Source organism: Pseudonaja textilis, chromosome Z (assembly GCF_049901715.1).
Source record: "Pseudonaja textilis isolate UNSWEBS1 chromosome Z, rPseTex1.2, whole genome shotgun sequence".
NCBI classification, from domain to species: Eukaryota; Metazoa; Chordata; class Lepidosauria; order Squamata; family Elapidae; genus Pseudonaja; species Pseudonaja textilis.
In genome coordinates this window covers 10,058,747-10,072,456 of record NC_142008.1, presented here as the reverse complement: position 1 = coordinate 10,072,456, position 13,710 = coordinate 10,058,747, and the positions used below count along the sequence as shown (strand labels likewise).

The window sequence follows — 13,710 nt, the reverse complement described above, 5'->3', positions numbered from 1 at the left end:
AAACTGTTTGTTCTTATATACATTGAAAGCAATGCAACTGCATCAGTAATCTGGGTTGAGGAAATGGATAGGTTATGCAAACAGCTTATAGCACTCTCTTGAACTCTCTTTCTTTCCAATTTCTGTGCCAAGATGGGTGGACAAAATGAAAGTATTCTTGTCTTTGCTTGATCCTTACTCCTTGCTCCCTCCCCCTGCAGATTGCATTAATTTTGATCTGTATGAGACAGTAAGCAGGCACTTGAGCATTCCAAAGAATTGGAAAGTGATTAGGAAGCACAAAAAAGGCAAAACTATGAAACTAAGTATAGTATTGTCTCTTTTCAGCTGGAAAGCAGCATCCACTTTATTTACGGCGGAATTGCTAGTTAGAGTTGTTATGTGACTGCCCAGCTGGTTTTCATGCCTAAGGGGAGGCCAAGAACTCACAGTTTCCTGGTTTCTACGCCAGCAACTTAACCTTTACACCATACTAGTTTTCAAATTGCAATAGTGTCCATTAAGCTTTTATATAGTATATTGGAAGTTTCATATATTGATAAAATATTTCTTCTAATATTTAAGAAAGAAAACTGCTTACAAGCTGCTAAACTTTGCTAGTAGGAAATATGCAAAGGCAAAATTATGCAGAACAAGAAGTGCAAGATTTAATCTCATTGGATATTTCTTTGATAAAAACCAATTAATTTTACTCTCCTTGACAAGCCCTTCTGAAAAAGTGGAATGAAGTTGAGCACTTTCCAACACTCCACTACAGAATCCAGTGTACAAACAAAATTTCACTAGTTGTTAGTCTCAAAAATTATTTTCTCATTTTAAAATGAATACTTCCTTCCAAATATCTCCTTTCAAATACATTTTAAGTCCCTAATTGAGGTAAAGTAGTTTAATTTTTTAAGTCCCTAACTGAGGTAAAGTAGTTTAATTGAGGTAAAGTAGTTGAATTTTATTCTTTTTCAAAAAATAGATGGCTTATCACATAAGCCTGTGGCAGATTTTTTTAAAAATAGTAATGTAATAACTTCAGTATTTTGTTTGTCGAATTCTCCAAGGCAGCATTATTTAAATAGACAAACTTAAATAAATAATATAATAACCCATTCATTGTTTTAATCTATAATGGTATATGGGAAAGTCCTGGGGAAATAGAGTGAAGAGATGCTGCACACGAAATGGTCAACTAAGAGAGTGCATAATCACAATTGGACAGTGGGAGGCTCCTTGGTTTCCATTGTAAAGGCAATGGCAGGAGTTTTGTACTTGTAGACTTCCAAGATTCTGTTACTGTAACTTTACAATAAAGTAGATTTAGCCTATCTGATCATGTTTCGTGTCTGGTCTACCTGATAAAACTGACATCATCATCTTATGAAACATAGGTCACTTTCTGAGACTTTAATGTATAGTATCGCAGTTTCTTGTAATGATAGAAAGCTGCCAAACCAAGTTTCTTCATAAAAAGATTATGGTAAACTGAGTAAAAGGTGTCATTTGGTTGACTTGTTTCTTTTTCATGTAAAATAAAGTTTGCTTATAATTTTAACTAGTGACATTTTAAATATGAGTGAATTTTCTTGAGTGTTTTATGTACTTTCTAGATAATTAAATTACTTCTAGTAGTTACTTTTTCATGTAGTGCACCACAATTTTTTATGACATCTGAGAAACTATTTTAGCCACTTAAATGTGGATAGTCTAATATTCACCAGTTTGAAAGGAATGAAATAATGTGTACCTCTTTGACATTTTCTTTCTGATGGGTCACTTGCTTATCTAAAGTTAATGGGTGGTATGTCATAGTCAATCTGACTTTATATTTCAAGATAATGTTCTGTTCTTTTTGTTGTTCATGTGGAATATTATCTAGGTCATTTACATCATTCATGGTGGGTCAACAAAACTATATTTTGGAATATATGAAAAAAGAAAGTTTATCTTCATTCAAGTGATGGTTCAACTTAACAAATAATTTAGAAATATTCGTATGAAAACTTGAGTGAATATTAACTCTATCTGCTCAAAGCACATTCAATAATTTATTCCATTATGGAATTGAAAGGGACATTCTATAATTGCTATATTATACAGTATATTATCAAAACGTACCATGGATTTAGAATGGAAAAGTGCTTCCAAACTAAGATAATTACTATTATTTCCAATTAGAACAAATTATTGCATTAGGTTAAGTCATGACTAACGTTTTGCATGATTCACATTGCCATACAATAAATGCACTTAAATTAATTACAGCATACTTTTTTTAAATAAGAAACTTTGATGTAGCTTTAATATTATTTTGATATTAAATCATCTTTTGACAAACACAATTTTTAAATTTTTTCTGTGGTGATCATTTAGGTTTATTTCTGTGCACCAGATCATCTGGCAGAGTTTCTAATATAGTATTATTTTTCATAAGAGCTTCTCATATACCAATATATAAATCCTTTGTGTAATAACAGTAAGAAAATCTACTAGATGATCTTGTTCAGAGAACATCAAAGTTTTTGTTGCCTAATATAAATCTGAACCAAATATAACTTTTTCTATATCATTCTATGTATCTTCTATTCTACAAATGTGGGATGTTGGCTAGAATATTGAAGAAGAAGGACTAATAAAACCAGTGGGAGGAGTAAAATGTGGGGTCAGCCTAGAATCCTTATGGAGTGACAAAGAATTAACTCCAACCCATCTTTTATTGCCATTGGCCCTTATCTAATTCTAACCAGGTGCTGACTGTTTGTTGAGAAGATTTCTTGCACAAGCTTTTATCAATAAATCAGTTCAATTGAATCTTCACACGTTGGCTTAGTTTTTCATGCCTGACAAATATAATATCAATCAGAGTATGTTTTGAATCCCTTAAATTTTTAGGTTGCAAAATCCTGCAAAATATACAATAATTATTTTAGGTAATAATTGAGGGCAAATTATTTTAACTGATCTTCAACCACGGATAATTTCAGAATCCCTATAAATCTAAACATTATAGAAAGTGAGCTAAATTTACAATGAAGTAATTTTGGACTCCCCCGGCAATAAAATAGCTGCAAAAAAGATATTCTGAAACTGAATCGGCCAAATTTCTGATAAAAATCATGACAATCAGCTACTATTTCAGCTAGTTTATGGAAATCAATACCATTCCAGAGACTATCTGTGCTGGAAGAAAATTCTTGACCAACAGAATCCCATGATGAGTGATACTGATTTTTTTTTGTTGCAAATTTTCAGTAAATAGTGTGCCCCCATTGGGTAGTAATAATTGCAACTATTGTTTTTGATAAATGTTGATCATTCCAAACATTGGCTTGGAGGAAGCCTATTCCTCCTTACAGAATACCTTTAACTTTGGGATGTTGGTGGGACTCTTTGCATGAACTGTTCACTTCAGGTCCTTCCACAATATTTATAAAGGATTAAAAATAGGACTTTGACTTGGCCATTTCAAAACATAATTTTTTTTCTGTTTAAGATATTATTTGGTTGTTCAACCTGCATGTTTTGCTTCAATTTTTTTTGAACTTCAGTTCATGGACAGACATCCTGATATTTTTCCTGTAGAATTTGCTGATATAATTCAGAACTCGTGATTTCCTCTATGATGGCAAGCTGCTTGGTCAGAGCAAAATTGGGAGCATCCTATCAAATTCTGTACCTGTCAACAGTGGTATACCCAAGGCAGTGTTTTAGGACCAACTCTCTTCATACTCTACATAAATGACCTCTGTGATCATATTAAGAGCAACTGTGTTCTCTTCACTGATGATGTTATTCAACATCACAGACAATACTACTACCCTCCAAAAAGACCTTGACTATGTATCAGAATGGTCAATCCAATGGCAACTTCAAATCTCAACAAATAAATGCTCTGTCTTACATATTGGTAGAAAAACTCAGAAAATAAAATAAAGTCAAGACCTTGTTGAGGATCCAAACTTTGTCAAGGACCTTGGAGTACTCATCTCAAATGATCAAAGTGCTAGAGACCACTGTAACTACATAGCCAAAAAGGCATTAAGAGTAGTTAATCTAATCCTACGTCTCTGGTAATATCACACTACTAATTAAAGCATACAAAACATTTGCTAGACCTATACTTGAATACAGCTCATCAGTCTGGAAACCACATTACGTATCTGATATTAACACAGTTGAGAAAGTCCAGAAATATTTCACAAGAAGAGTTCTCCTCTCCTCTCCTCATTGCAGAATACCGTATGCCACCAGACTTGAAACTCTAGACCTAGAAAACCTAGAACTATGCCGCCTCCGGTCCGATCTAAATATAGTATATAAAATCATACATTGCAATGTCTTACCTGCAAATGAATACTTCAGCTTCAATCATAACAATATAAGAGCACACAATAGATACAAACTCAAGGTTAACTGTACCAAACTTGACTGCAGAAAATACGACTTCAGCAACAGAGTGGTCAATGTTTGGAATACTCTATCTGACTCTGTGGTTTCTTCCCGAAACCCCCAAACCTTTAACCTTAGTGTTCCATATTAGCAGGCTTGAAACCCTGCATTCCTATGTGCCCACTTAAACTGTTACGTGATTGGACAGTCTGGGCGGTCGTGATTGGCTCACTAGGAGTCTACCGCGATTGGTTGAAACCAATCGCGGGAAACTCAAAGCGGTGTCATTGGCCGCCAAGCTGCGGTGAGCTCTATAAAAGAGCCGCCGTGAGTGCTGCTTACTCACTCAGATCTATCCAGTAAATAAAGAGCTGTTGTTCACTTAATCTGAGTCTCTCGTCTCTATGAGCCTGACCTCCCAAACTTAACACTTAGACTGTCTACTATCGACCTCATCCCCTTCCTAAGAGGCCTGGTGCATAAGCGCATCAATCGTGCCTACCGTCCCTGTCCTACTGTTTTTTATTTTTCTTATAAGTTTCTATCTCATGTATTCAAAACTATTTATTCTTATACCTGTATCTTGTAAGTGATTGACAAATCAAATAAATGCTAAATACTAGGTAGCAAACCAAGCCAAAACCGTGAAAACACACTAAGATAATATTTGATTTACAACTGTAATTCATCCCAGAATTATGTATTAAGCAGATCACCATGTGACTGCATCCAATTTTGTGTCCTTTTTGCAGTGATGGATAAACAAACATCACAGTGTCTAAGTTAATGCCACATTTGTTAAGCAAATCCCTTGTTCCTATTGGGAAACACCTGGAAATAAAGGCCAGTTTTTGGCAAAAAAGTAATAAATTGTGGTCATGTGGTTGTGGGACACTGCAAATGGCTGTAAATGCAGACTGTTTGCCAACTTCCCAAAATGTGACCTTGTGACCTCAGGGGGTGATAGGCTATTAGAACTTCAAAACCAAGTCATAAGTGGCTTTGGAGAATGTCTGTTGTAAACTGTTTGACTGTTGCTAAGCAGGTAAGTTTAGGACTACCTCTACCATGTTTCACAGATGAGATAAGGTTTTTATGTTGGAATGTAGTCTTTGCTTTTTTGCCAAATGTAAATATTTTCATGATTTTTTTCATAATTTTAATCTGTTTTTATATTTATATTTGCATATTTTATTGCACTGTAAGCCACTCAGATTCACCTTTGGGGTGCCAAATAGATTCAGTAATAGATAAATAAAGCTCTAGGCCAACAATTTGTGTTTGATTTCGTCATCCCTCTGTGGAACATTATTTTCATAGGATATTATGTTTTAGGAAATGTTTAGGTCATATTAAAATATTGAAAATTCAAAGATTCACAAACTTTTAAGCACTACTATATGGTCTATGTTGTCCTACTTTGTTCAGCTGGTATATCATTGAACTTGATTTCCACTGTTTCACAATGAAAAATAACATAGTGAATTTTCCCTACAGCAATGACAGGAAATACTGAATAATACTAAGCCTCTGTCCAGACATTATCTTGCCAGTGATTGTTTAAAATTTAATACTGCAACTGCAGGTTCAATATGAACATATATATTTTCAACCTCTGTGACTTTGGATTGATTGCCAGAAGTGAGGATATTTTCCAGTTAGGCTTTATTATTGTTCATATCATATTTTTAATTAGGATTATTATTTTTTTGAATAGTGTTTCAGACTGCTGGATTGTGACCTGGCAAGCTGTTCTCTTGATACCAGCTTAGCCTGGGATTGACACTTCCACCCAATTTGTATATGACTGCTTGAGGTTTCTGTCTTGTTCTTGTCAACAGACTTGTTTGCTACAAGAATGTCAGGGATTTTTTAAAAAAAATTCCTTGTATTTTAGAATGTTGAGACTTTTCTCTCTGCATTTAAAACCCATCGGGTTTTAAGGACCCAGACCGTATATTTTGCAAATTAGAAGACTTCCAAAGTCCCTTCAAATCCTGCTATTCTGTGTTCTATAAGGTTTTGCATCATAGGAACAGAGTACTCTGCCTTAGATGACTGCTTAGGTTTAGTTGTCTTGTCATAGGAAAAGTGGAATCATAATGGAAAAGTGATATTGAAAGAACCCCAATCTCTCCGAAAAGGGGTTTCTGACAGCTTTTCCCATTCACCTTCCCTTTCATTGCTTACCCCACAAAATCTTCCTCCTTCATGAATAATTGGAGGAAAGGTGATATTCAGAATTGGACAATAATGACATGTTTAGCATCTGAATTTCTGGAAATAAACTTCAAAAATGCAATTTTAAATAACATCCATCTGCAAACCAGTATTAATTTAGTTTCAATCCCTATTTATTTCGCCTATACTTTATACCATTCTGGATATGAATTATATTATTGAAATAATGTCTAAGAATACATAAGAAAACAACTAAAATGTTTTGTCTTTAAGTTATTTAAATTTTGATTGATTGATTACATGACGTAATGTTATGTGTGAATGACTTTGGGAGACCTTGGGAGGGTGGGAAGATATGGTGGCTAGGGAGCAATCAGATAAGGGACTGGGAGTCCAAAGCTGCCAAAGGGCAGAGAAAGAAACTGAAAAAAGATCCTCCCTAATGTATTAGGCTATAAAACAAGATAGTGAGAAATTTGTACTTTTAGACAGAAAGATTCTGTAGATGTAGCTTTACATTAAAGCAGAATTAGCTCATCTGGCTACGTTGCCTGAGAAGGCTGACATGTTCTATCAAATCATTACTAACCATTAGTGACTACATGGTTTTTTTTTAATGTTTAAAACTTACTGTTTTTAATAACAAAGGATTAATAACAATCCTTCCTTCCCTTCCTTGGATTTCTTGTTATTTTTAATAAAACAGTATTCATAACCTTTAACTCTTCAGTTACCCTACAGACTGCTGATATGTTCTTTCCATTTCTTTAGCATATTTCTATTTCATTTTCATGGATTTGGAAGTTTCTTTGCATTTTAACAAAGAACATGATGGCAAAAACTGTGGTCTCAAAATTATAAAATGACAATGTCAACAGCATATAAAGAAAATTTGTATAAGATGTTTTACAGGTGGCATTTCCCCCCAACAAGAATAGCAAGAATGTTTAAGAATAAATCCAAAAAATGTTGGAAATGTCATCAGACACCTGGCTCATATTACCATATGTGGTGGACATGTGCGGATGCTAAAAAATATTGGACTAAAATCCACATCTGGTTGGAAAAAATGACAAAAAAGCATATAGATTTGAAACCAAAGATATTTTTATTAGGAATTTTACCTGAAATATATAGTAAAGACTTGAAATACCTGATTGTAAATGTATTAACAGTGGCTAGGATTGTATTTGCTAAAAACTGGAAAAATGAGAAAACACCATCACAGGAGAAATCATTAAGAAAATATTGGAATGTGCTGAAATGAGCAGATTGACATTTGAAATTCGAGAACAAGATGAAAAACAATTTTATAAAATTTGGGATCTATTCTATCAACGGTTAGACAATTAAATATAGTAATGTAATATGTAGATTTTTAGAAAATAATAAATATATAAAGACGTATTCTTTTCTTATTATATCTACAAAATGATTTTAGGATAGATCTGGGGTGATAATATGAACCGTCATAAAACAAATTAAGTAAAATATGATTATTTCATAAAACACGAATGAATAAAAGTATAGTCAAATGATTGTTTAATAATGATATTAATGTATTTAATATTTGATTGAAAATATGAGAGTATATACAATGTAATTGTAATTTAAGACAACGAAATGGAAGCACAAAACAATTTGTAAACCAACCGGCACACTGTATGTATATATATGGAAGATGGCTTGATGTTTTTATGTTTTGTTTGTTTATGTTTGTTTTAAAAACCAATAAAAATTTAAAAAAAACAAAGAACATGAGGATTTTAATTTTAACTTAACTTAAGATCAAGCTCCTATTATTCTAAATGCTCAAAAACTAGAATGATGAAACAGTTAAGAGATTAGTATTTCAATGGCTTCATAAATCCCTCTTTAAATATAGGAAAAAATATATTGTATCCATATGCCTACTGTATAATAAGTAAACAGTAAGGAATGTTTTTATATTATATATACAGGTTGAAAAGAATCCATTGGTAAATATAACATAAGTTATCTTCTTCCTGCTCAAAACAGAAGAATCAACTATGTGCATTCCTACAGAGTTGAATGTTATAATCAACATTTTGGTGGATTATAATGGATTAACCTAAGAATAATTCTAATACAATTTATCTTTTTTCTGTTAGGTTGGCAACATTCCACCAAGGTCCATGATCAATTATATGATGCAGAATTCTAAAGGAAAAACACCTGCTATGACCTTTTCTGTACCTGTCCATTCAAAGTATATTGAAAACATTCCTGCGAGGAGCTTCAGCAAATCACAGATGGATACATTTCAACTAAAACCTGAAGAAAAATTAGACAGGAAAGATTTATTGATGACACTTAATGCATATATCACTCAGAAGTTATCAGCCAAAAACCTTGATGAAGATTCATCTGTTAGCAGGACTAAAGGAATTTATCCTTATGACAATAGGGTTAAACCTCTTCACATTGACCAGTTTGATGGAATAAGATCCAAAGAAAAGCTAGCAGGTTTTGAGATGAAACCACAGTTTTTACAGAGGCCAGTATCAGGACTGGTGTCTGGAACTACACAGAATGATCTGAAGCTTTCTCTAACTCCAATAGATGGTAAGGGATACATATACATTATCCGTGTAAGCATGCTCATCTTGTTTTTATTTTTGTTTCCTTTTAATTCATTGATTTTCAAGCTGTGTTCAGGAAACCCTGGGATTCTTTAGAATTTATTTCAATTCAAAAATTGCTTAGTTGGAAATGTAATAATGACAGACAGGCATCTCAAAGGTTCATGTTAATGAGCTTAATGATTTTGAGCTGCAGGAGAGGGTCAGTATACATTTAAGGGTGGATCGATAGTCTAATGTCTAATCACAGAGAGACTGAACAAGATTTAAGCCAAAGCCTACTTCATGGAATGAGATAACAATAGTTAAGGATGATAACAATTACTTTAATTGTTCAGTCTGCTTCAGAATGGCAGTTTCTTCAGTGAAGAACTACAGTGTAAAGTCCTAAACGGCCAGTTTGAAATTACCATCCAGGTTTGATATTCATATACAGATCTTTTTTGTCACATCTCTTCAGGTCGGAGGTGGTATTAAACAGGTTCTGACTAGTTCTGGAGAACCGGTAGCGGAAATTTTGAGTAGTTTGGAGAACCGGCAAATACCACCTCTGAATGGACAGTATCCTTCCCCTGCCACGCCCACCAAGCCATGCCCACAGAACTGGTAGTAAAAAAAAATTGAATCCCACCACTGCTTCAGATACATTGTACTATAATTGAATGGGCTTTTGTGTTCCACATTGAATTATGGCAAATAGGGAATCAACGAGATCCTGGTTACTTCTTGGAACCAGGGGTTGATAATACGCATGGACATTGAGAAGTTTATTTTCTTCAAATTGACATAACTTGCTGGTTGTACTGTATGCTTTCATTTTCTTTTGCTGTGAAAGCACAAAATCAATTGAAGTGTTCTCTTTAGTGAGGACATGCCTAAAGTGACAGCATTCATGGTGAGGCACCTGTCTGATAATAGCTTTCAAAAGCAAAATGGAATGTAAATGCAGGCGTGGGTGACACCACACATCTCCGGAACAGGTCTACCGTTAATGCAAACAATGTCCATGCTGGTTTCATTATCATGTACGGTCCTCTTTCACCTTTCTTAGCAGGAGTCTACATAGAGCTGGGTACTTAACAGTTACAGAGAATAATGTGCTGCAGAATGTATTGGATTTTGTCTATTGTATTTCCATAGGCATAATGGAATCTGATAAAACTTTTGCAGTGTCTAGATATAATGCTGTGAATGCATTAAAAGAAACCTTTTAATTATTTTGTTTTGTAAATTTGGACTTTGCTGCAAATGAAGAAATTTTAACATTATCTTTTCCTTCATTCAATAATATATATTCATTTTTAAGATGATTCATATACCAAACATACCCAGCTCTTTTTGCCAGTTTTTAAAAACCTTATATATTTGTAATGTATGGAGTATTGTTCAGAACTATTGCTATATATACCACAAATGTACAGGTTTTTTTTACTTTGGAGAAATACTTTTTCATAATAGCAGGAATACATCCTTTGGTGGCAAGGGTTAGGTTTTACATACAGGTATCAGTTACTTTTAATAAGAAGTTTATCTCCAGGAGATGTTCCTTTAATGGGCTGCATCCTAGTGAGTGCTCAGAGTGAGACAGCACATTATAGGCAAAGAAGATTTTCCCCCTCTCTATTTTGGTTTTAGTTATTCAATTAAAAAGACCTGCTGTTTAGTGGACTCTGGAGCTGGGCTGTTGGCCATTCATTTTCTATTTCATTTCTTTCCCTTTATTTTTATTTTACTTGAGATTGCAACTTTGTTTTACTATATAGATTATGAGGTGTTTTTTTGGGGGGGGTGCGGGGTGGGACTAGAGAGATAAGGCCTAATAGAAAATAAGAAAAGAAGTGAAGGGGAATAAGAATGAAACAAGTTATTTTAGAGCAGCCAGGATTTTGCTGAACAGCTAGTTGTGACATAAATTGAACCAATGCTACAAACAAGCAAACTCTATAAAGAAATGTTAAAATTTATTTTAATAAGCCTATGTTTGACATATAAATGTTTGAGGTAGCATTGTGAGCTTTTCCTACTTGATCCTATTTTACAACAAGCTACTAGTTTCAAAATAGTTTTTAGCTACTAGTTTTTCAGAATACTCATCTTTGAATTTATTGTATCTAGGTTAAGGGATGTTGTGCTGTCTTCTTAAGAGGGCTGAGATTTATGTAGTGGGCTTAAAAAATCTGGGATGAGAGCTCTGTTTTAGGAATAGTTTTGTGTGTAGCCTTTACTATTTTTATAAATAACTCATGATGCCGAACATACCTAATACTCCTTCCTTGATCTGTTTTGCCCACAACAACCTTGTGTAATGAGTTGAGCTGAGAGATTGGCTGGCCCAAGATCACACAGCTAACTTTCATACCTAAGGAAGACTAGAACTCAAAGTTTCTTAAAGTCTACTTTGGTCCCTTGAAATACTACCAGTATATGTCTAATGGATTAATACCAAATTGTTTAATTATATCAACATTGACTATGATAATCTTACCAGGTAAGATTTTAGAATTCGGACTTAGAAATCATCTGAATTAAGTTTACTGTAGAACTTGACTTGAAACATATGCCTAAGATGTGGAAACAAATAGAGGAAAAAGAGGGAGAAAGGGAACCTGAGTTAAAATTGCTTAATATTCAGTGATATATTTACCTTCAAAATGGCTAGGGTAGCATTACACATGCATACTTAACATTATCCATGACGAGGATTCATATAATACATGGAGTTACAAATTAATCATATATGCTACATTTTCACGCCATGTACAATTAGTTTGGCTAGTTAGTCCTTTAGTACATTGTGTGAACTCTAACTAAATATCTTCTTCCTTCTTATTTCCTGATATGGATTCAAATGAGTTCTTAAAAGCACAAAGACATTTTTATATTTAAATATAATGGATATTAATATTTCTTTTATCTTAATTATAAATTCATGTCTAAGTAAGCTTTCCAATACATGGGACAAATACCGGTATATGTATTTGCCCCATATATTATATTATATTATATTATATTATATTATATTATATTATATTATATTATATTATATTATATTATATTATATTATATTATATTATATTATATTCAAGTATAATATATGGGAATAAATGCTTCATTTGGCCAAGTGTGATTAGACACTCAAGGAAATTGTCAGTGCAGAGACTCTCAGTGTACATGCAAAGCAACATAGCTCCTCCTCCTCCTCTTCCTCCTTTCCTAAGGGCGGGGGAGTAACGAAGATAATAAGAATTTATATTTGCTTGCTTGTTTTCCTGGTGAATGGGTCAGTAAAGTGATGAGATGACTGGAATGGGTAGAATGAATGAGGTTTTAGAGCTGTTCCTCTCATTTTAGAAGGGGTTTACATGTTTTTGCAACGCTCTTCTGGTGCTTTGTCTTGAAGGATTCACAGAATAGTTAAGCAATCCAAAGATAGTATTACATGGCAGAATCGTTAGGCCAAAGAATCCCTATAATTCAGGTTCAAGGCACATCCTGTAGTTTTATACATCAGGGTCCGGAGATGAGCAATAAAGTGTTGTTATGTTCAGACAATAATAAGTCTTCTTGGAGACCAGCAAAACTTGGAAGCTAAACAGAGAAAGTTCAAGAGCTGACTGCTGTAGAATTCTCCCACTTTTTCATTGCTTTCAGGCATAGGTTAAAATACAGGAAACTTGTGGGCTCCACTCAAAAGCAGTGGTGCTAATTATACATAGCTGAAAAAAGAGCAATAATGTATTGACATAAATTGTTAATATTTTAACTTTCAAGAACTTGTATAATAAAGATATATATTCTATTGCTGGCATAGCTATTACTGTCATTCCTATTTTCAAGCTATACTACATTGTATGATTATTGCTCTTGATAAGCATTTATTATATATTACCTAGAATTCTATCAGTCCAAAGTCACTGGTTTTGTGCATGAGGAGGGAGTAGTTTAAAGCCTCTAGTTTAAAGCTGGGGAAGAGGGCATGGTTCTGTGAGAGTGGCAGGCACACACGCCTGCAACTTGTGCAAATGGAGCATGCATGCACACACTCACCTGCTGCTCACACAAGTGGGGATGCACATGCAGATTCACCCACTGTTTCTGCAGCTCAGTTCCAAACAGCCAACAGTCTTGTTATGGGCTGCAACCCTGGGGTTGGGGACACCTGATATAGAATGAAGTAAATGCCTATTTATAGAATAATCGTTACATGAAATTGTTTTATTGTATTCAGGAATATTAGATTATTGGTCTGGGTATGAGCATATATCACTATCAGTTAATGTCAAATCCATTTTTTTTAGTAGGCATTATTTGCAATTATACAATTACTTATATAAGAAAATAAATTTAAAAATTTATTTAATTGAATCAATTCAGTAAACATATTGGGAAAAAGAAAAGAAAATATTTCTGAGGGTATTATTTATATCTATTAGCACTGAATAAGGCAGATAATTAAATATTTCCTATTGAGGACTGCAACTAAAGCAGCAATGCTTTGCTTCTCTTTTTCTTATATGTAATATTAAACTTTTCACAAGTAATCAAGCTT

At 33.7% G+C, this 13,710-nt stretch overlaps 1 protein-coding gene across 1 annotated transcript in view; it reads left to right on the top strand.

Annotated features, from left to right (window-relative positions):
- PTPRN2 (protein tyrosine phosphatase receptor type N2) overlaps nucleotides 1-13,710 on the top strand; it is a 609,242-nt gene that overhangs the window by 95,273 nt on the left and 500,259 nt on the right. The window contains exon 5 of the mRNA XM_087917130.1: nucleotides 8,691-9,144. Coding sequence (XP_087773256.1) covers nucleotides 8,691-9,144 — 454 coding nt within the window. The remainder of the gene's footprint in view (nucleotides 1-8,690; nucleotides 9,145-13,710) is intronic.